Below are 22,681 nucleotides of genomic sequence, written 5' to 3'. Positions count from 1 at the left end.
CAGCTCCCGGGCAAGTCTTACCTAGGTTAGTTAAGGTTATTTGAATGTGTTAAGCTTGTAGCATGACATATTTACCTATTGCCTAATCTTTTGTTATATATATATATATAGATTTAAAAATTTTGATGATCTAGAGTTCGATGACATATACAGGGTATGGAGTATTGTTGTCAAAGTGGATGTAAAGTTTCATGCTGATGCACGTCGAGAAAAACAACACTTTATCCTTATGGGTATCACAACAAGTTAGACAATATGTTATAATACTAATGAAATTATGTCTACTAAAACATCACTTTGCTCTATTTGAATTTTAAGGGTTGTAAGATAGAGGCCATTGCATGGGAACAAAACATTGAAAGGTTTAACAACCTACTCACTCAAGGACACATATACACCATTCACCGAGTGAGGTTCCAACCAAATCTTGAAGAGGCAGCCAAGTTTCATAACATTGCCCATAGTTTTGAGTGTATTCTTAGGCGAGACACAATAGTTGAACCTTACAACATTCCATGCCAGTTTTCTCCATGCCCAAAGCATTTGATGCCCTTTCTGAAGTGTATCGACGCCCTAATAATACGTTTGTAGGTAAATTTTTAACCATCACACCATATCCTATCATTAAGAAACACTGTATTATGTGTTGTGACAAAAATATGTTGCCTACTAATTATTTAAATAGACATAGATAGAGTGGTGATGCATTGGGCACAACTTGAATGTATTGGGAGTAGCCACTAACAAGAGGTCACACTCATGGACACTAGGTAATTTTAAAGTAGTAGATATATAAGTTGGCTATATATATTTCTTAATAACAAAAAAAAATAACTGATGTTGCATTTTTTTTCTTTGTATATAAATTGGAAGGTGCAACCTAATAGTTGTTGGCGTTTGGGGTAATCAACTTACTTGACATGCGATGGACTGGTGATTACCTAATGCCAATCATGCCATAGTTTTGGGGGCTATCTTAAAAATAACTAGACACAGTAACTGCATCTTAACCAACTGTCACACCCGGAGTTTTATCCCAAGCCTAAATTCGTAAAAGAAATTCGTAAATAATAATTGGCTTAATTAACTCAGGAAAAATCCCTCTAAAGAATTAATTTAATTAAATCGAGGTTCCAAATCGATTAACAGGATTTAAACTCAAACTACAGAGTATAAAATTTTGCCCAAAAATTAACATAAAACTCGGCAAAAGTGGGGCTTTCCTTTTTCCCTCTTTTTCTTTCTTTTTCTCTTCCTCCTCAAATTGGGCCGAAGTTCAATTTTCCTCCTCTCTTTTTTTCCCTTCTTCTTTTTCCTTTTTCTTTTTCCCCTCCTCCCTCTCCCGGCCCGGTCCGGCCAAGCCGGCCTGCTTCCCCCTCTCCTCCCGCGCGCCTCCCCTTCCTCCCTCCTGGGCCGGCCCCAGCTGCAGCACGGCCCAGCTCCCCGCCGCCCCACGCGCGCCTCCCTCTCCTCCCCCTGGGCCGTCGCTCGGCCTAGCCTGCTCGCCCACGCGCCGCCAAAGTCCGCCGCCCCTCCACGCACCGGCCGCGCCCGAGTCCACCTCATGGCCGAACCGGACTCCGCCCACCGCCCGCAACGGCCGCCGCCGAATCCGCCGCCGAGGCCGACTCGGTCTCCACCGGCCGTCCTGTCCTAGCCAGTGCCTCCTCCCCTATAAAACCCCCTTGCACGAGCATCGCCACCGCCCTTTCCCCGTCCGCCCGAACCGCCGCCGCGCCCTCCTCCTTCGTCGCCATAGTCGATCTCGCCGCCCGTGCCTCGCCACCCTCGCCGCCGGCCGTCACCCCGTGTCCCGCCGTCTCGCCGACTTGCCGCCGCCATCCCCGTCGCCGGTGAGCCGTCGCCGCTTTCCCTCTCCCTCCTTTTCCTCTCCAGGGGCCGTCGCCGAGGTCGTCGTCGTCGCCGCCACGTGCATGTGCGCCTGGGTCCTCGCCGTCGTCCCTCCGCTCGCCGACACCCTCGCCTCGCTGATGCCGACGCAACCCCGTCGACACCGGAGCGCCGCCTCCCTCCTCCTCCGCCGCCGACATCGTCCTCCCCGAGCCGCCGCCATCCTCCCTTTTGCACCCCCGCTCCTAGCGTCGTCGCCGGTATGATTATGTGAAGCTTCGGTTCATACTAAAAATCAGACATTGGGGTACAATTTTTACAGCATGCATAGAACCCCAAAAATGAAAAGAATTGAAATGTATAAAGCTAAGGCAAGTAAACAGTGATCACCAACCAGTTTCATTCAGGAAATCATCTAAAAGAATCAAGAAGAACGGTCAATCTAGGAATATTATCACCAACCTTGAGATACTTGTACTTGTAGACGGTGTCAAGCAATGTGGTGAACTCGGCGGCATTGACTCCCTATGCAATCAGGTCTATATCTGCACCTCAATAACCATAGTCTGAAGGAGAAAGATTTCATAATATGTGAGTAAGAGGAAGAACATAATGAAAAAAGTACTAATAATTAGGAATAATTAATACATGTCTTAATGAGACTTGTGTTTTTTGGTAGTAGAGAAGAAATTATAGTGCTCCCTCACCTTTTATAAGACTACATACTGCCATGTTTTGATGAAGAACATGTGTTGGGCGGTGTTGGGCGGTTTGAGCACATAAGACATGTAGCTGCTGTTGTGGAGGTGTGTCGCTGACTGCATCAACCATAAAGTGCAGCCAAACTACTGCCAAAGATCACAAGAAAGCAGTATGGGTTCAGGTCTTAAAATTTTCAAATTAACCGAAACCCTAATTTCAGGTATTAAAATCCTCAAATTAATCGAAACCCTAATTCTGGGTTTCCATAAATTGAAGAACCCTAAGGGCCTCTTCGGTTGAAAGAATTTTTGAAGAAAAAATGAAGAAATTGAACTGTTTTCTCTAAAATCCCTATAAAATTTATGGGATTTGAAGAAGCCCTAAATATTAATTGTGTTGAAACACACCAAATGAAATCCTAAATTGAAGTTAAAATTTGAAAAGAAGATTACTTGTGAGGGGGTGGCGGTGGCGAGACGTACAACGCCGGTGGCGAGAGGCATCGCGAGCGGCGGACAGGCGCCGGCGGCGGCGAGAAGCGTCGTGGCTCGTGAGGCAGCGGCGTGAGAGCGGCGGAGAGAACGTGAGGAAACTGAGTTTTTTATGTTCTATTTTTTTATATTTTTTGATTTTCAAGATGTGTGCGAAGAGGGTTTCTGTTTTTTTTTTCTAAGCGTTTTTTATTTTCTGTTTTTTATATTTTTTTAAGAGATGTGCGACGTTTTATTTCGGAGGGGGACGAATAGACGGACGAAACTCTACTTTAAGAGAATGCCAACTATCGATTTTGGAACCGACCTGCCGCGTCTAGTCAATGGAACTGTGTAACTGTTTTTTCTCTTTCTTGAGGAAAGAAAGATCTTATTGTTGATAGCATTAAAAAATTAACTTTCAAAATGTACTTTAAAAAGATAAGATGAGTTCTTATATAGAAAGAATTTGCCAAAAAAAAAAGGCCGTCGTTTAGAAAACATGTGCGCAAAGTTCACGGAAAAAGCTAAAAGAATAAGCTACGGAAGAACACAACATACATATGCAGAATAAATTAGCTCACGCAGGACGCACTTTATTTTCATGTAACCGAGCAGAGCCAAGTGATGTTATTTCAAAACACGGGCACCTACATGTAAACGATGTATCCACTGTTCAAACTATAACTACAATTCGGTCTTTCTCCTTTACCAACACACAAGTGTACAAATGACAAACGATAAAACACAGGGCGGATATATCTTGAGGACGACGATCTATGCAGGTGCGAACTCACTACATGGTTTATGCACGAGATAGATTGCCCTTACTGGTCACAGGTGCATGTCTGGGAACTTCCCTGGATCATGTAGGGCGTTGCCGGTCCGCGAAATGTTGGCCTGATGCAGTGATCAGTTTTTTTGCCACATACTTGCCCAGCAGGCAGATAATCATGTACGTCGTACTCGATACCTCAAACTCATAAAAACCTGCAATGGAGGAGTTGCATGTGAATCATGAATATCGTATGGTAAATCGTCGAGTCTCAAAACCAAGCGTGTGGTCCACATGGCCATATGAAATACCCTCTCTAATTTTTTTTATTTGCCGTCATTGACTTTTAGATTCATTTGACCTATTCGTCTTATTTAAGAAATGTTGTACAAATACTCAAAAATACAAGTCATTCTTAAAGTTTCTTTAGAAACAAATCAAATCATAACAAAATAAATAATAATTACATATTTTTTAATAGGACGAATAGTCAAACGTATATCCAAAAGTCAACGACATTAAATAAAAAATAGAGAGTATTAACTAAAGATCCCTCTAATTCAGTTCATCTTGTGTGTTGCAAATATGCATCGCACACCACCTTTAAATAAAAAACTGCCACCTTAAAGACAAGACAGATTCATAGAACTAAATTGCATTTTGTCAAATACAGGAGTTATCACCTCTATTGTGGTTGTAGAAGCGAAACTTCTATCTCTTGCAAAGTCTTTCCCTTTGTTTCAACCACATGACGCCGCACAAATATTGCTGCTACCACACAAGCTGACGCAAACATTGTATACAGTACTTGTGGACCAAGTTGCTCCAGAAGCCGCAAGAACAGCAAACTAACAAAAAAATTTACCACCTGAAGCATTCACAGTCAAGCACAGCATGTCAAGACATATATATGACTCTAATTTAGAGCAAGAACTACAATGAAGCATGTCGTGCACCCTACCAAATTATCATTGCAATCCTACACTGAACATTTAACCTTTATATACTCAAATCAGCCATGCCAAAATGTCTATGTTTTCAATTATATAATTTAACAGTCCAGCTCCATTATTCATTTAGTCATATTTCCCCACCTACTACCAGCATAGATAGACAGAATACAGCTTTTTCCCTTTATTGTCCCTATGATGAATTGGGGGGAAAAGATTGTTACATAGAAAGTTTCAGCTAACATAGTCAAATTTATCTTTGTTACCATAAGCATGGTTGAAAACATTGTGGAACTGCTCTTGAGGTACCAGTTTGAATATTTTGAATCAATCTAATATATATGTTCTACCTCAGCCTAAGCTAAACAACAGCTCGAATTTTTCAGTAGGTATTTAGCAATAAATTCCTTTGTATCATTGAGCAATGTGACTGTTATGGTTACAGACAAGCAGTAAGTAACCTATTTTTCATTATCCTATGGAACGGTAAGCATGTGTACTCCATTTAACAAATATTAACACACTAAACCAGAAAAAAAGTAAGTCAGCAAAGAGAGTTCAATATTGAACTTTGATGTTTGATCTAACATCTCCATGGTGGAAACAGAAATCCTACCCAATGCACAGACATGAAACAGAAATCCTACCCAATGCACAGACATGCAGAGAGCCATAGCCTTGGCCCGTATTTTGTTCGGAAAAATCTCAGGCAAAAGAAGCCCTGGCACTGGACCTGCTCCTAAAGAAAATGTCAAGACAAACCTGCCAAAGAAGCATTCAACTATAAGAAACTGGCAAACTTACCATAACATTTGTACTTAAGGAGCCAGTAGAGTACGACTGTCAGGAACAGTTAAATAGTTCTGCTTAAGAGCAGAGCGTAAAGGCAAACTGTCTCATAATTTAACTAGCTACAGTATAAACCAGATGAAAACCCTTGTGGGAAATATGTCAACGTAAGTGAGGCTTATAGAGAAATTCTAAGGTCACAAAACAGCACTGAGGGTTGAAACCAGGGGAACAGAGATAAAACAACTGCAGTAAGCAGTACAATATCATACATGCAACCAGTAGCCCCAGTGCCATCTACCTGTCAGATGGACATATGGACAGAAACTATTCTACCATATGCAAATTAAAGGTTGCCTGAACAAGTTCTTGAAGAATTTATAGGCAAAATTTGTTTCTATAGCAGGTTGAAGAATTTGTTTCCTTCCCTTCTATAATAATCTATTACCTCTAACAAAGTAAGAGAAATGATATACTTTGGACAGTGCAATGGATGATTTAAACAAATTTGGAGCAAGCACCATAAAAAACTCCTTTTGGCAGATACAATAAGTAAAGAATTTTACATATTATTAAGCCTTATAACGGCACATTTGGCACAAAGATCTAGCATAAAGTGGCTCAACTAATAGCTTAAGGTATTCCACTAGCAGCCGCAAGTACTTAGTTTAGCCTAGATGTTAATAACTAAGTTCAGATATCTTGCAAGATAGTAAAATCAAGGTAATGAAAGTCATAAAACTCTAAAGCTTACAACAGCATGCCACCAACAGAAAGATACACGCTTGCAGAACCAAGGTGGTGACGATTTGCTCCAATAGCCTGAATTCCCATTGCAAAAGCCTATAGCAGTAAAGATGTGCAGTCAGTAATGTTCAACATTATCTTCCAATCACAATGATAGCTTACCATGCCAAGGAAGCTCCCTGAAAGAAGCACTTTCCTTCCTAGTTTGTCCATTAGAAGCATAGCTACAATTGAACCTGGAAGTAAACACATCAAAACAAAGTCCAGCAATAAAACAGAACAGTAGAACAACGGAAACAATAAGCTTCGATGAGCTCACAGCTCACCTGATAAATTTGCTATCCCCATGCATATGTTGGCGAGGTTAGAGGGCACACCCACACTTCTGAACACAGTTGATGAGAAATAGAACACAGAGTTTATGCCGGATAACTGTTGTAAAGCAAAGAGCGTTGTGCCAATAAAAACAACTGTAGCAAAAAGGGACTTGTAATGAACAAACTTCAAGGCCAAACATAATTTACATTATAGTTTAGTGCAAAAGCACAATAGAATGGAAAAAATAACAGCTTGTACCATTAAAGTTGCGACCATAAAACAATTCAGTATACTTCACATTCTCTCCATCATCGCCTCTTTCAGATCGGGATAGTTCTGCCATAGCAGATTTAACGTGAAGAGGGCCTAGAAGTTTTTCAAATTGTATCTCTGCTTCACTCGTTCTTCCACACTGCATAAAAAGCAAGACTCGTCAATAATTTTCAATGTATCTGCTAAGCAAGATATTCTTAAATAAAAATACATCAATACCAATTTGAATCAAAAGAAGTATAGGAGTTATATAAGAAATTAGTTGAGAATTTTTTTTCTCAGAAAAAAGCCCAATAAAACATTTTGGACATATTGGAGCTGTATCTGCATGGCGTAAGATCATGAAACATACACAATATTGAGGAAACCTAAAGATCAATGATATTTATCCGAATATCTAATGTGTTCTTTGTGAACATACATGTGTCAATGGACTACTCTTTTATATTCTTTTCCAGAATATAGAAATCATGAGTGTTACTATTTAAGTAACAGTAGGCAATAAGTTCCATGTCAAAAAGTTACTAATTGTGGGAACAAAAAACTCACACGGTGGTAGATTGCAAGTTGTAACCAACAGACTAAATAGTGACCTTCAAAGATTTGTGGAAATAAGTGAGTGTGATACTTGCAGGTAGCTTCAGAGATTATATGTCACTTCGAACAAAGCAACTCCAAGATGATCCTCAAACATTAATATCTAATTTTATGACTAGGAAAGGCACGGAAGATCAATTTGCCAACACAAATTTTTAGAGAATCGGAGACCTGAAGGGTGATTTTAAGTTGGTAGACCATACATAGAAAACAAAGCAGTGTCCACCCCAAGGATAAACACACCTTATACAGCCACTGGGGGCTCTCAGCACAGAACTCCATTCCAAGAGCTTGCAAAGTTGCTGGGACAGCTGCAACCCAGAAACACACTCTCCACCTGTAAATGCCAAGGATAATGTTAATAGAGATGGATTTCAGATTTTCTAACTATTCAAATATATGGATAGCTAAAGACCAAAGCTTCCTACCATCTATCAATATCCTTCACAGGTGTGCCAATTAGAAGAGATACTATAAGTCCGAGGCAGGTCGCAATCTGAACAAAGCTCCCATATGTGCCCCTCACGGAAGGAGGAGATACCTGGACCCCAAGGAGTATAACGAACAAGATCAATAGTTGATATTGACAATCAGACATTTGAGGGATAAGTGAATAACACCAATTACATACCTCTGTTATATAGAGTGAAGCTATTGGTGGACCTAATCCCATCCCTGTTCCAACCAAAAATCTTCCAAGAAGCATACCCTCCAGACTATTGGTCAGAGCGCTGCAAAATGTTTCTTCTTCAGGGAGGTTCAATGAAACAGAATCATAGGAACAGTATATAAATTGACAAAGTTCAGATCAGGCATGGTTCCTTCCTGCAACTCTCAAGTATTAGGTGCCCATAGATGTAAGTTTTATGAAATTGCATTTTCTTGAAATAATAGCCTTAATGCACCAGGAGTGCAATTAACAAAACAAACCCTATTATCTTGCAGAAGAAAAGAATGCCCACAGATGTACGCATTAGGTCTTTTTGTCTAATAGCATTCAACAAAGTTTAGCAACTTAAACAGTATCATTTGCTGAACTTAGTTTGTGGATGTTGTGGCAGTGCAAGAGCCCCTCAAGTAATCAGAGTACATATGGCTTCTGTTCCTATTCAACTTTTCAGCAACTCTACAACACCGATAATTTGATAAATAAACCAGGCCTTAACTTATTATGCTTTCTCCAAAAGGTACACTAGCTATCAATTACGAAGAATGTTGAATTAGTGAAATGCTAGGTTTCCTTTTTTAGGTAATCAATCTAAATACATCGTGAGCACAATTAAGAAAACAATACTTACTATCATGCCGTGGTTTTCTAGCAAATTGGGTGCAATTAATTTTCATTAGTCTTCAGACTATTGTGGCTAGTGAAAGTCAATTTATCATAAAGTTTGATGCCTTTGTGTTCGCATATAAATGACATTGGCTCCACATTCAGTCAGAGAAACCATATAGATTTTCCTGATGGCCTAGTATACATCATTATATACTAGTATCGTCACTGTGTAAAGAGGACCACACATTGGTTATTCATCTTCTAAATACTCCCTCCAGTTTTTTTATTTGATATCATTGGCTTTTGAATCTAAGTTTGGCCATTCATCTTATTCAAAAATGCTATGCAAATATGAAAATTATAAAGCATGCTTAAAGTATCTTTGATGACAAAACAAATCACAACAAAATAATTAATAATTATGTCAATTTTTGAAATAAGATGAATGATCAAACGTAGATCCAAAAGTCAGCGGTGTCAAATTAAAAAAAAACAGAGGTAGTAACTCAGATTCAAAATCCCTTGGAAGGATGAATCCGTCGAGCTGCTACTTGTCACACCACCATACCAATATGATATATAAGAAAGAGTAAGTTGTTTTTGTCAACACTCATCTTTTCAAACAAGTTTACAATAGCAACAAGAAACCAGGTTACCAGTGGCCACTGACCTCATTTGTTTAACACAGCAATCAACATCCCCAGCTACAATAAGGAATGCTAACAAGCGGCAATTAAATAGTGTCTAAGCTCACCAAACTGCACATGGACTAGGATTCAGTGGAAGAGACCAACAACAGAAGTGTGATGCCACGAATTACCTTACAGCAGCACCGATTATCATGGGCAGCGCACTAAGCTGAAACGCGCGACGGCGGCCTATTCCATCAGCGATGGAGCCACTGAACAGGCACCCAACGAACGCTCCACCCAAGCAGATGCTCACCACAAGCCCTGAAACAAAGACCACCAATTCGCTCCCATGTAAAAAAAATCAATCATCAAATTCGAGCAGAATCTGTGCCGAAACCTGGTCCCAGATCTCTGCAGCGGCTGGTTACCTTCGGCGAGAGTGTTTCCAGCGAAGCCGAGGTCAGTGGAGATGCTCTCTAGCGGCTCGTTCACGACCCTGCACCAAGCATCACACACGCGCTCCACAACATGAGTGGGGAACCGAACAACCACCGCAACCGGAGGAACAAACGAGAGGGGGTAAGGAATGGGCGGCACGCACCCGGAGTGGTAGCCGAAGAGGAAGGACGTGAGCGTGGCGACGCACACGTGCGGCAGCGACATGCGCCACGACGGCCCCGCGCCGCCGTCCGCCATTTTCACTGCACAGGAAAGCCCCCAAAATCTCAACACACATCCCAAAGAAAAAACAAAACGGCGTCATCAGGGTGGTACGGACCTGGCGTCTCGAGGTCGGGATCCATGGCGGCCTCTCTGGACGGCACGCGCTTGTACGCCGACGAGTTAAGCTTCCACCGCATCGGCGCTGATCGGAGACGACGCACGGCAAGCAACAGGAGCAGAAGCAGGAGGAGGTCGTCAGTCTAGCCTAGGGATTGGAAACAAAACAAAAAAAAGGGAAAGGACGGGGGGGGGGGGGGGGATCTGGTGGTATGATCTCGGCGAGCCGAGGCGGGGGTATTAGTAGTGTTGGTGGCGTGGCGTGGCTAGCACATGAGAGAGGAAAAAGAAAGTCGAGGAGGAAGACGGAGGAGGTAGGCGGCGGCCTGAGTTTACCTGAGCACCACCGCGTGCGCGGGCATTAGAGCGGGCGGCGGCGTGGATCTGGGGCGAGCGAAAGGGAGATGGCGGCCAGATGGGGGGATATGTGGCGGTCGAGGAGGAGGAGGAGGAGGAGGAGGAGGAGGGAGGAGATCTCGAGGGGGAGTGGGGTGGGGTTTGGTGGCGTAGCACGGAGGAGGAGAGGAAGGCGCGGAGATGGCGGAGGTGAGGCTGTGGTGGTGGTGGTGGTGGTGGTGGTGGTGGTGCGATTGCGAACGGATGCCACCTTTGCTGCTGCTACTAGTATCTCTCTCTCTTGGTTGTCTTTGGTACACTTCATTTAAGAGAGGGAAAGTTTTGCGAAATAGCCCTTGGGGCGATGGGGTTTTCCATTTATGAGACATGTCGGTTCACTAGTGAAGATAGTAGCGAGAGAGAGGGTTTATTTGGCCCGACGGTACTTTATCTGGTGTGAATTAGTATCGTCTAGCGACCTTTAAAAATTATTGGTCTTCGCTTTTAGTGAAGAAATCCATCTTATAATTAATATCTATCCATCTAAAACTATTGTGGGTATATTTTTTTAACGATATTGTCAACGACGCAGCCATTTAGTTTTGATCCATGTGTCGTGATGCATATGTTCAAGATGCAAACGAAATTGAGATGCATCTATGCCGCTTACGTCAACTCTAACCCCAATATACACTTGAGTTATGCTAATACGCAAACCATTTCTAGAATTCTTCATTTTTATTATCCCCATGATATCTCTAGATTACGTGAGTAGATAATAATATAATTAAGTTGGTGTATAATTGTCTCTATATTAACATTGTATTCTTCAATTCCACTTTAATTATGAGTTTTGCATTTGTCCTTCATCATGCTATCGAGCAAAGCACATCTACGATCATCATTCATCTAACTATCATCAAGCTAATGCTTTCTACATGTTTAGGGCAACTATAATTTCATCCCCCCTCACCTTCTCCTCTTTGTGACAAATACTACTCAACTATATGATTATGTGACCTCCAACTAGTGTTTGCTTAGTCGGTCGACTAAGATGACTAGTTGGTGACTACTCAGTAGTTGCTGTCAAATCGACTCAATCAAGAGCTAAACAGTGATTAGTTCGTTTGACCATTGGTCAAAAAAGCTGGTCAAATTCGAGTTAGTCAATTAGTATTAGTCGGTGACTAGTAAGCTAAACGAGTCGACTGAGATATAAGAAATGACGTATGTTAAAAGTTTGAACCAAACATACTAGATAAGAGGGAGGGGACGATCCTAGGACTATGACCTCTCTATTATTCCCATCTATCACACTCTCCCGCGATAAATTTAAAAATAGCACAAAGTTAGATCTATATATCTTCAAAATAATCTATGCTTATCGAATATCGGTTTTATACTTATTTTTTCCTGATATTGAATTTTTCCTAGTAATCAATATTCAATAATAATCACTAGTATGAAAAAATACCACAAAAGATATAAAAATAGTTATTTGCAAAATTTTATTTTTGGCATATGTGAGCCACCAACTAGTTCAAGTGGTTGCTAGATGAGCACTGCCTCCAACAATATTCCCTTCCCGTTACGACTTTAGATTGCCTCGGCAAAAGTGAATAGTTAGAGTGGCAGTGCATTAACGGAATCAAGCCTACAGCAACTAGGGCTTAAGCCCTAGGTTTATCTTCTCAGTCCTTGTAAATTTATTTGAAAACTTACCAAAATTTACCGATTCAACAAATTATATCATTTGAGCCCTACTCTTAGCATGTCCTTAGTTTTGCCCTCGGTGGCAGATGAAAAGGTTGTAACACAAAACTAACCCTGAGGGTAATGATAAAGTTTAAAACATTTCTACTAGTTATTTCCTTCACAACAACACACTCTTATAATACAGTCGTCCCTACGCCTAGACTTATTGGAAATCATATCAATATTATAGTTTTTAAGCCTTAGAATATTCGGTGATTCTTAGGGTTGAGAAGTTAATTTAGATTTTATTTAGAAGTGAAAAACTTATATACATAAACGATTTTCCTAGAAAATGTTTGTGTTGGGAAAAGACGTTGTATGGTATAGATGGGCCGTTTCGGACAAATTTACTGTCTCCATTTCATATTGTAAGACTTTTTACCTTTGTCTAAATTCATCAATTAACGAATGTATATAATTTATATATATATGTCTGTCTAGATTTATTAACATCCATATAAATCTAAGTAAGATTAAAAAGTCTTACATTACGGATCAGTCTTTCCACCTACAATTATAAGCCAAAATTTAAATTTTATAGCTTGAGTTGATTTCGGTGTTTTTTCATCATAGTTTATTTTTCCATAGTTTATTTGTTAGATCGTCAAGAATACGTATATAAAAGTTTTTTATAAATTATTTTTAATCATTAATAAGTCATTTTGCTCGTGCTTAATTTCATCAAAAGGATGAGACCTTAAACTATGCTTGCGTGCATATGTAAAAGCCAAAACGAGGTAATTTCAACAAAGTTGGTAGACGTCCGTGCAAAGAGATCCCCGAAGCTCGAAAGAATCCCAGTACGCAACGTGGGGGCGGGCGCCATGGCCATGCTGACGCGTGGCCGCCGAACCAACCGCCCGACCTTGCTGGTGGCCGGGTCGGCGCCCGCGCGGGTCATAAAAGGAGATGCCTACTCACACTAAAATAATATTCCTCCAGACAGGTGGGTCCTGCAGTGGCTGGGTCCCACTCCTCCGCCACTGTTGGCGTCGGCCGGTTTGGGTGCCCGGTCGTTTTCTTCTTGCGTTTCCGAGTCTCGGGTTCGGTTTTCTCGCGGACGTCAGCGAAGGGTCTCGAATTTGTGGTTCGCGGTGGTGGTGGGCCCACGGACGGACCAGACAGAATGATGAGTGGGTGATTGACCCTGATGACGACCATGCTTGATTAATTTCCCGCTCGACCAAGAGCACCATCCAAGTTGGAGACTACTCTCTGACTACCTATTTTATAACTCTCCATTTTATTTGTCAAGTTAAATTTGTTTTTCACTCTAACAGCTTCTTCATTCATCTTTCTATTCTAAGTCAATGATATCCGAGTCCCACTTGTTAGCCTGTGTAACCTCTGTTCTCTCTCTTCCTCTCTCTTGCCTCCTATTTCCTCCTCTCTCCCCCTCTTTCTCTCTCTCCCTCCTATGTTCCATGGCACTATGGCAATAGACGGCAACGACGACGACATCCACAGTGGCGTACGCGGACGGTAGTGGCGGCGCGAACTCGAACGGTGACAGCGGCGATGGCGGCCTTTCTCGGTCGGAGGTGCCGGCAGCCATTTGTCTCGCTTCGACCCGACGATGAAGTGGAGAGCGGAGCGGTGGTGGAGAGCCCAGACGACAACGACAGTGACCTATCTCTATCGGAGGATGTGGCGGTCGCCTGTCTCACTTGGAGCCGATGCCGAAGTAGACAGATACTGTGGCGGTGGAGAGCCCGGACGGCAACGGCAGCGACAACGACGCCGGCGAGCAGGCGGCAGCGATAGAACCGAATCTGGAGGGGAGGCCTGCTTGGCAAGGTGCGGCTGGGAGGGGATGAGCGTGGACGATGTGAACATAGTGTGGGTGGGGTGTGGGCCCTACTGGTATGGTCCACGTTTAGCAATCCTGGTTTGGCTAGCCAATTTTGGCCAATGGAAGACTTGTTTGGCTAGCTAGATGGCTGTTGGCAAGTCTGTTGGAGCGTCAGTTTTGGCCAAAATTGCTAAATTTTGGCTTTGAGTGTCAAATAGTCATGCTGTTGGAGATGCTCTAAGAGCAAGTTTAATGGTATAGCCAACTACTGGCTTCAATTCAACTATAGACAATCTAATAGCCAATTCATACAATAACTGCCTACAAAACATATATACTATCATATCACACATGTTATACACACATTATGTCTTGGAGTCCGTGCTGCAGCTGGTTATAAATCTGTAGCTCACTACTCTTCTCTCTGCTGTCTTTTCATCTTAAAATATGTTTATAGCTGGCTTATAGCCTGCTATTGGACTTGCTCTAAAGTGCTCCCCCATTATATAATATAAAGCATAATTATCCCAACGTGCATATAAGCATGTATTAATTATTATATTTTTCACCATTAAAACGTTTGACCATATTACATGTAGTTAGATAATCTAAACAAGAAGATAGTAATAACTCTTTCTTGATCTTTGTGTTAATTGTAGCTGTTTCCGCAAAAGGAAAAAAAGAATATCCACTCCATGCTACTGAATTTCATTTACTCACCTCAAAGCAAAAATGGATATAGGACTTAGGCCGCGTTCGGCGAGTGATGCAGTAAGTTAACTTAACCAGCATGGAAAACGGAGTAATAGATTAGTACATAATTAATTAATTATTAAAAATATAAAATAGACTAATATGACTTTTTAAAACAACTTTTTTATAGAATTTTTTTTGCAAAAAATACACCGTTTAGCAGTTTGGCGCAGAAAACGAGGGAGATAAGATAACTTACCCATGCCTGCGAACGCGGCCTTACTTCAGCTGTTAGTACTACCTCTGTCCCATAATATATGAGATTCTGATTATTCACTTATAATTAACTATTCATCTTATTCAAAAAAAAATAGTGTAAATGTAAAAAAATTATAGGTAATACTTAAACTATTTTTAATAATAAAGAAAATAATAAACAAAATAAATAATACTTTTAAATTTTTTAAATAAGACGAGTAGTCAAATAGAAAGTCAAAATTCCTTATAATCTGGGACATAGGGAGTACAAACCATGTTTATCGGTGACTGGTATTGAAAATAGTTTTGATTGATGTGATGTCTGCATAGCTGGTTGACACAGGGCCTGTTTGGGGAAGCTTCTCCTAGCTGCAGATTTTTCCAAAAGCTGCTTCTGCCAGAAGCTGCCCCAAACGGTTCACAGTTTTTGTGAATCTGTAGTTATAGATTCTGGAAAATGAACTAAGAATCCAAAAGCTGGAGAAGCTAGGTTTAGAAGCTTTTCCATATTCTTAAAAGCTGGCTACAAATCAGCAGCTTCTTATAATCTAAAGCTTCCTTAAACATGCCCATAGTCTATGTTCTACTACATCCGTCCCGAAATAAGATCGTTTTTCGTTTTTCCGTATCCAACGTTTGATCATTCGTCTTATTTGAAAAAGTTGTATAAAAACTTAAAATAATTAGTCACGGATAAAGTATTATTCATGTTTTATCATCTAGTAACAACAAAAATATTAATCGTAATTTTTTTTCAAATAAAACGAATGGTCAAATGTTGGATACGGAAAAACGAAAAATGATCTTATTTCGGGACGGAGATAGTACGTGGTATTTACATTGCCTTACAAGCAAAAGTAAAACAAATAGAATAAACATTATCTAAAAAACAAATAGAATAAAAACAATATATGGCATCAATGTGTTAGTCACACAAAAAACATTAAAATTTCCTAAGAGCCACGCGTTAGTGTGTCCCACTGTGTCCGCCTCATCCTTCCCCTAATATACCTCATCTTCTCTCTCCCTACCCCTGATAGCAAGCTCTAGCACCGATGGACGACGTACGACGACATCCAAATGACGACCTAGAACTCCAACGTGAGCTCCCGTTAGTAGCAATGAGGATCCCGTTCCCGGTTAGTATGGATGCGACAGCGATGGCTCACGATGCTCACAGTGTCGCCCAATTAGGGAAGGAGCATGAGGCCAGGACATGCTGGGCAGCGTTCGCAAGTGCCACTGGGCCGCCATCAGTCAAATCAAGGCACATAAAACGAGAAAATTTATTAGTATATGATTAATTGAGTATTATTTTTTAGACTTGAAAAATAGATTAATTTAATTTTTTTAAATAACTTACATATAATTTTTTTTGAAAATAATACCCTATATAGCAGTTTGAAAAACGTGCGCACGGAGAACGATAGAAGTTGATTATTACTTGCGAACGCATCCATAGGCAGTCAATAAGGCTCTTACACGAGCAAAAGATCGGTGACGGGATTAGGCAAGCCTGAGCCCCACGTGGCAACGTTGGTGCTCGAGCCTCGACCACCATGGGATGATGGGAAGCCGAGGCAAGACCATCATTGACTATCAGGCCATTCTCATTGTAATTATGTAAATTTTATGGACATGAGTATCTAGAGTGATATGCTATTTAAAAAGTTTAAAATTAGGATAAAACACATCTCTCTCAATGTATAGTTTCATCTATTGTTATTTTTTAGTTACATATAAGACACAAGCTATATAGAAGGTTTTGTCTCCACGAAACTTATTTCATCTCTCTTTATTAATATTTTGACACATCATAAAAATATATAAATAATATTATTTATTATACATAAAACTTTTATTGAAATTGACCTCATACAGGGGTGGATGAGGAATTGAGGATTGAGATGGGAGGCCAAGCTCCTCATCAGTATCGTGGTGGCGATGGCATTTGGCATGCTTCGATGACTGGGCTCATGAAAGCTATGACATTTGTCTTTTTTTTCATAAAAACCAAACAATCATCCCAAGATGCGTGGTTCCTGGTTAAGGTTGAATAATATATGACCACCTCGAGTGATGGATAGAATGTAAACAATAAACTATTAATTATTAGTAAAATATATCAATAATCTATACTAGTTAATAACAAGATGGACTAATTATTTCTTATCAACATAGATCTTACGAGTTATTATAAGTTCATTTTTAGTCATTCTAGTTTGCCCTAAAATAAACTCATTTTTTGAGTAATCATCACATTATTAGAGTTTGTGAAAGCAAGTAATATATGCATCGAGAATAGATAAAGTAGAGAATAATCATATCGAGATATCGAGATTTGATAAGATTCATCCTTGTCCATCAATCAAACACCACTTAGAAGTTGGATATCCCATTTAAGATTATGCATCCAAACAAAAACATCCTCAATGATAAAAAGAACAGAAATGTAGCATGACTAGCCGCAAACTTATACAAATACAAATGAAGGTGTTAAAAATTTGAAGTCGCGTGCTTTGGTATTGTTATACTCTCCGTTCACAAATATTTGCACAATCGAGCAAACAGTTACCAGCAGCATTCCAGCAGACTTTACGGATCATACAACATAGTTGCTTTTACCTGACTGATGAAACCTGGAGCAGTTTATGTACAATAAGGCTGCAGTACACAAAGTTAGCACCTTATGATTTCACACAATATAGGAACAGACACATCACATTATGTTTGCGTCCGTCTTAAACCACTCCAACAATCATTCCTCGCATTGCCCTTTAAATTCAGTTCATGAAGACATCTAAAAGGTAGAAGTTCCACTGAAACAACCCAGGAAGGGACTACACAGTACAAACAATCCAACATTACAAAGCTGCAGGTACCCTCAAGCACCAAGACAATTTTTATTAAATTTTGCTTTCCCAGATAGCCTATCAACACGAAGAATCTGTATCCAGCTGAAAGGTTATCACATTTCAGTGGATCCCATTCCGATGATGGGAAAGAATGTGCTTGTCACCTTGATTGTGAATAGGAAACCGATCATCCTCCTGCCTGTAACCACGGCCACGGCTATGGCCCAAATTATGAGGTCGCCCATGGGTGTCAAATGGACGATCATAGTCTCGGTCAGGTTCACCTCTACCAATGGAGGCTTTGTTCAAGGCCCTGTCTCGGAATGGTGATTGACTTCTCTCCCGTAAGTCTAGTCCCCTGTTCATGGGCTTGTTACGCATGGGTGAACGACTTCTATCCCTTACACCTTGTCCCCAGCTACCCCTGGGAGACCCCAACCGAGGTTCTCTTCGGTCAAGATATAGTCCATCGCGTGGATGCTCCCGATGATTATAGACACCCCAATCAAACTTCCTATGCTGTCGGTGTTGAAGATCATCCTGGAAGTTGATCCTGTCCCTGTGCGTAGGGCCTGCCATTTGTCCTGGATGATCTGGGGATAACCTAGTAGGATAGTCCCTGTGATCATCGGGTTGGACCATACCCCAACCACGTGGTGGTGATCTGTACCTCTGTTTCTCCCTTGGCAGATCACGACCACTTGGCGGACCAACAATCCTGCTCACTGGCCCTTGAGGTGGAGAGTTGAACTGGCGTCTGTCAGGACTGTAGTTGGACTTGTATATGCCAGGTGCATACCGTTCCTTGTTGCAGCTATTACAGTGTGATCGCCGGGCAAAATTAAGATTTCCACAACTGAAATCAAAACGAAATAAGCAAGAAATTTACAAGACTGTCAGAAGAATCAATTTCAACACAGGAAGAAGAAACAAATATACATTCAGAATACTTACATGGGATTCTGACATATCCAGTCACCTTCTCTTGGAGACAAGTTTGGGTCATTCCTGTGCACATATTCTCCGTTAATGAAGATGAAGTCTTTTCCAGGAGCACCAACATCCCTCTTGTGCAGTCTTCCTCTTCCATTGGGAGGAGAAACATATTGGATCCTTTCACCTCCTTTACTTACCAGCTCAGATGCATAACGTGAACTGATTGCATCATTGAATTTGCTGCTTTCTACTCCATGACCATGTGGAGGTATCATGGAACCTGAATGCACGTGATATCCTGAAAGGCGAGCGACAAATATTCCACATGAACATTAGAAGCCACAAGGAGGAACAGTCAGCAATGTAGGACTTGCATCATGCATGCGTTCTGCAACCCCTGAAGGTGAGCTGCTTTCAGCAAAGGTCCTCAAGAGTCAAACCAGAAAAAAAATGATTGCGGAAATAAACCTCTGGAAATAACCCCTGCCAAGTATACAGCACAGCAATTGAGGGTAAACTCAACACCGCACGATCTGAACCCTTGTCTGGTATGCAGTAACTATATCAACAATGCAGTAACCAACGTTCAGGATCAGTCTGGTAAAAAGTAGACCATTTATACAAAAACCTAAAACCTGGTTCATCTTTATCCAATTCATATCACATAGATTAGGCCTCCTGGAGCAATCCTCTGCAAAGAGTTCCAGCCTTCAGTTCCTACATGCTGAAGAAACAAACAGGTATCCCAGAAACAAGTGGTGTCTTGAGCTATTTGCCAATTTACCAAGCACTTCTTCCACCTTAATTTTTCCCATCTTAAATGTGATATTTTCCCATGCACTACAATACAAGCCATAGATCTTTGCAGAATTGATGAATTGAACTCCTCATATGAAACTGAGACAGTTCCATTTTCCAGGTTTCCATGAATTGTTTTCTTGTGTGCCAAATGTTCTATAGCAGTCTAAGTGGTCCCAGGAAACTAGGCTTCTCAATAGCCAGTTCACTCATAACCAAGTCTGCAATACAAAATACCTTCATTTTCAACAACATTTTCCTTGGCAAATGTTTTCTTAAGCAACTAAAGCCTCCTAATTTATTTCTATAAATAAGGTAGCAAGGCCTTGTCTAATGAGGAAGTGGTTGTAGAAGTGAAGAGCTGAAATCCCATAATTCCGTCTGCTTCAACAAGAACATGGATGGCCAGGTAGCCCAGAGTAGTGATTCCTAACAGTATACCAGCATTGTGACCATTTAGCATTGAATAATCAAACTATAGCAAATCAAGCCATTCAAATATTGCCGAATGTCCATCTCTCATCCTTAGCTTTCTTTCATGTTTACACCTTCAATTTTCTCATAACTTGCCAAATGCAAGACTCGGTAAGACATTTCCAACGGAGATGTGGCATCTGAGGATAGACAAAATGGCTCAACAGAGAAAGGAAGCAAATAGAATACAAACCCATCAAACAATAAAAGTTTAAATAAGCAAAGAGTCAAAGACTAATGCCAGAAAAAAGAAATGCTTTGACAAGTTATCACATATAAACTATATAAAAATAAATCGGTACAGCAGATTATATTAATTACACCAGTCATGGAAACCATAGAGAAAATATAGATACCAAAATTCATCAAAGCAGTGTCTAGTCTTAAATATCAAAAAATTTGGATTCACAGATAGCAAAGTAACTTTGTGCACAGGAAATACACATGTAAAGGGTTTGCTGATTTTAAAAAGTCCACACCACTTACAATGCATGAACATGTAACAACAAACTAAACTTGGTAGAATATAACTGTGGATAATATTAGTTACTTCATGAAGAAGCAAATAAGCTTTGCTTAAACATAGATATGATAGAGCCTTTTAATTTCTAGTTGCTCTATACAAATAAAGCAAAAAATTAAAGTAGAAATCCAATTATGTCTATTCCACAATATTGTGATTTTTGTGCTCTAGGAACATGAATATCAAAGTCCAAATTATGTATGGCTTTCATATTTTCACAATGAACTATGCAAAAATTGTTTTCGATAGATAAATTTCAGCTTGTGTTTCAGGGCGATGGTTATTTGTTCAAGAGTTCAAAACACCCTGATCTAAGGTCCATAGTTACACCATAGCATTTCTCACTTTGCATATAGCATGTAAAACTTTGTGGCGCCATTTTGGACCAGATTATCATTAGCCTTTTCTTTTGCTTTGCTTTATATCTTTATGTAAGCTTTCTTCTAAGAAGATGTAATGCACCATATATCATATGTGATGGCCCCAACCATATTCCCTTGTTCTATTCTTTGCTCTCACATCACTCAATCTACCCAATCAAGGAACAACATACCTCTGATAAATAGAATGACATATTTTCATTTTATGGGTTCTATTAGGCTACTCAAGTCACTCGTTTGGATATTATAGTTCCATTTGGTAATTACACACATGAGGTAACTACTGCATGCAAATGAAAAAAAGAACCTACTACCTCTGTCCCAAAATATAATGGGTTTTAGGAATGTGCATAGAGAATCCAGATACATCCTCAAAATCCCTATATTTTGGGACATAGATATTAAGTTTTTTTAAAATCGTTGTTACAAATTGCACTAATTAGGATACAATTTTATTTTCAGCAACTCCCTGATGTGGTAAATCACAATCCCATATGAGATTTCCATGAACCTAGGTTGCAAAAGATGTACTACTGCAATGGGGAGTCGCTCGAACAGAGAATAGTAGAAGACCATAGCGAGTCAACGGTTTTGCTATGAAACGTACCAACTTGCAAATCAAGAACTACACCTATCCTTGTATCTTTCCGTAGCCGTCGCGTAAATCCAGCAGGCAACAAGGAAGAGATCATTAGCACTAACAGCGAAGAAGCATACCAATCCGCGGCTAATACTGGAAGGAAATGGTAGTAACAAAAGAGAGGTTAAGAACAACAGAGTATTTTTTCACCCAATACCTTGTGGCCTAGGACGAAACCCCAGGGGGCTCCCCCGGCGGCGAGGTGGAGGAGGGGACGCGCTGCCGCGGCGCCGCCTTGGCGCCGAGAGCGGCGGCGGCGTCTGGCGGCGCGACTCCCGGTGCCGCATGAATCCTGGAGGCGAGGGCTCCCGCCGCCTTCCGGCGGGAGGGGGATCGCGCCGGCGCTCCAGCCGGTCAACGGCGCCTTGCTCCTCCTCCGGCCGCCGCCGCGGCTTGACCACGAGGCTGCTGAGGAGGGGCCGCGGCGGTGACCTCCGTGGCGCCGGCGCAGACGACGGGTCCGGGCGGCGCGGGCGAGGGGAGGAGCCGGAGCGCGCGCCGCCGCCGTCGGAGTCGGAGCCGTCTCCGCCGCGCGGCCGCATCGTTCGCCCGCCGCTCTGTGGCTGGTCGTCGGGACGACTTTGCTCCGGTCGCCCACGCAAGGCGAGTGTGTGTATACACATACGGTAGACTGGGCCGGTGGGTGCGGTCAAGCCCGTCAACCCGTAGGTTCTCAGTCCACAATTGAATTCGGCCCACTAACTCCCCTTCAACGATTTCCGGCCCACGCAACAATTCAGCCCAACTATTTCACAAAATTACTCCTGCCTCCCACTCCCTCGCAATAATAACGAACTATCTCCTCTGACGTAACTGCAGGTACAAGTTCAGTCACTTATAGGTGGGCTCCATCTCGCTATGACCCCTATATCAGTAACACAACTGCACAACAGTTACGTTAAAGGTTCCGGTCCTCATAAGAAGGTGGTTGTGCTCCTCCATCTCCTACTATATTTGTCTTACCAATTACTTTCTATGTTTCAATTTATTTCCTAATTTTATCTCCAGTAAACAGAGCTAATAAATCGGGCATGCATAGTATTTCAATTGGTAATTTTACGCGTCTATTCTATGTTGGCAT

At 41.3% G+C, this 22,681-nt stretch overlaps 2 protein-coding genes and 1 long non-coding RNA gene across 3 annotated transcripts; all 3 read right to left on the bottom strand.

Moving 5' to 3' along the window:
• Positions 1-1,928: 1,928 nt before the first annotated feature.
• LOC107303695 lies at positions 1,929-2,696 on the bottom strand. The gene is made up of 3 exons (XR_001549668.2): positions 2,559-2,696; positions 2,314-2,417; positions 1,929-2,139 (listed from the first exon to the last, which is right to left on the bottom strand). It is a non-coding gene; the product is annotated as an uncharacterized LOC107303695 (long non-coding RNA).
• Positions 2,697-3,622: 926 nt separating this feature from the next.
• LOC102710952 (probable plastidic glucose transporter 2) lies at positions 3,623-10,779 on the bottom strand. Its single transcript, XM_040520730.1, has 15 exons — positions 10,497-10,779; positions 10,159-10,245; positions 9,982-10,081; positions 9,809-9,876; positions 9,569-9,701; positions 8,104-8,203; positions 7,901-8,013; positions 7,716-7,809; positions 6,861-7,014; positions 6,611-6,754; positions 6,447-6,520; positions 6,292-6,380; positions 5,396-5,510; positions 4,482-4,666; positions 3,623-4,013 (listed from the first exon to the last, which is right to left on the bottom strand). Exons 2-14 carry the CDS (start codon positions 10,238-10,240, stop codon positions 4,484-4,486), a joined length of 1,449 nt encoding a protein of 482 aa, XP_040376664.1. The 5' UTR covers positions 10,241-10,245; positions 10,497-10,779; the 3' UTR covers positions 3,623-4,013; positions 4,482-4,483.
• A 6,815-nt stretch (positions 10,780-17,594) lies between these two features.
• Positions 17,595-22,142, bottom strand: LOC102722182 (serine/arginine repetitive matrix protein 1-like). Its single transcript, XM_015833065.2, has 3 exons — positions 21,758-22,142; positions 18,804-19,083; positions 17,595-18,705 (listed from the first exon to the last, which is right to left on the bottom strand). Exons 1-3 carry the CDS (start codon positions 22,140-22,142, stop codon positions 17,970-17,972), a joined length of 1,401 nt encoding a protein of 466 aa, XP_015688551.2. The 3' UTR covers positions 17,595-17,969.
• Between the last annotated feature and the right edge of the window lie 539 nt (positions 22,143-22,681).

This window comes from Oryza brachyantha, chromosome 2 (assembly GCF_000231095.2).
Source record: "Oryza brachyantha chromosome 2, ObraRS2, whole genome shotgun sequence".
Lineage (NCBI taxonomy): Eukaryota > Viridiplantae > Streptophyta > Magnoliopsida > Poales > Poaceae > Oryza > Oryza brachyantha.
Note: the sequence above shows the minus strand (reverse complement) of the source record. Positions and strands in the feature narration are given on the sequence as shown.

Bases quoted from the DNA above. Each gene is read 5' to 3' on its own strand.
- LOC102710952 (XM_040520730.1), bottom strand. From the start codon at position 10,240: ATGCGGTGGAAGCTTAACTCGTCGGCGTACAAGCGCGTGCCGTCCAGA. The intron at 6,521-6,610 runs GTGAGCTGTGAG...GTTTACTTCCAG, and splicing joins GGGGATAGCAAATTTATCAG to GTTCAATTGTAGCTATGCTT. The intron at 5,511-6,291 runs GTAAGCTTTAGA...CTTCTTTGGCAG, and splicing joins TCTGTTGGTGGCATGCTGTT to GTTTGTCTTGACATTTTCTT.
- LOC102722182 (XM_015833065.2), bottom strand. From the start codon at position 22,142: ATGCGGCCGCGCGGCGGAGACGGCTCCGACTCCGACGGCGGCGGCGCG. The intron at 19,084-21,757 runs GTATTGGGTGAA...CTCGCCTTTCAG, and splicing joins GTTTCGTCCTAGGCCACAAG to GATATCACGTGCATTCAGGT. The intron at 18,706-18,803 runs GTAAGTATTCTG...TTTTGATTTCAG, and splicing joins TGGATATGTCAGAATCCCAT to TTGTGGAAATCTTAATTTTG.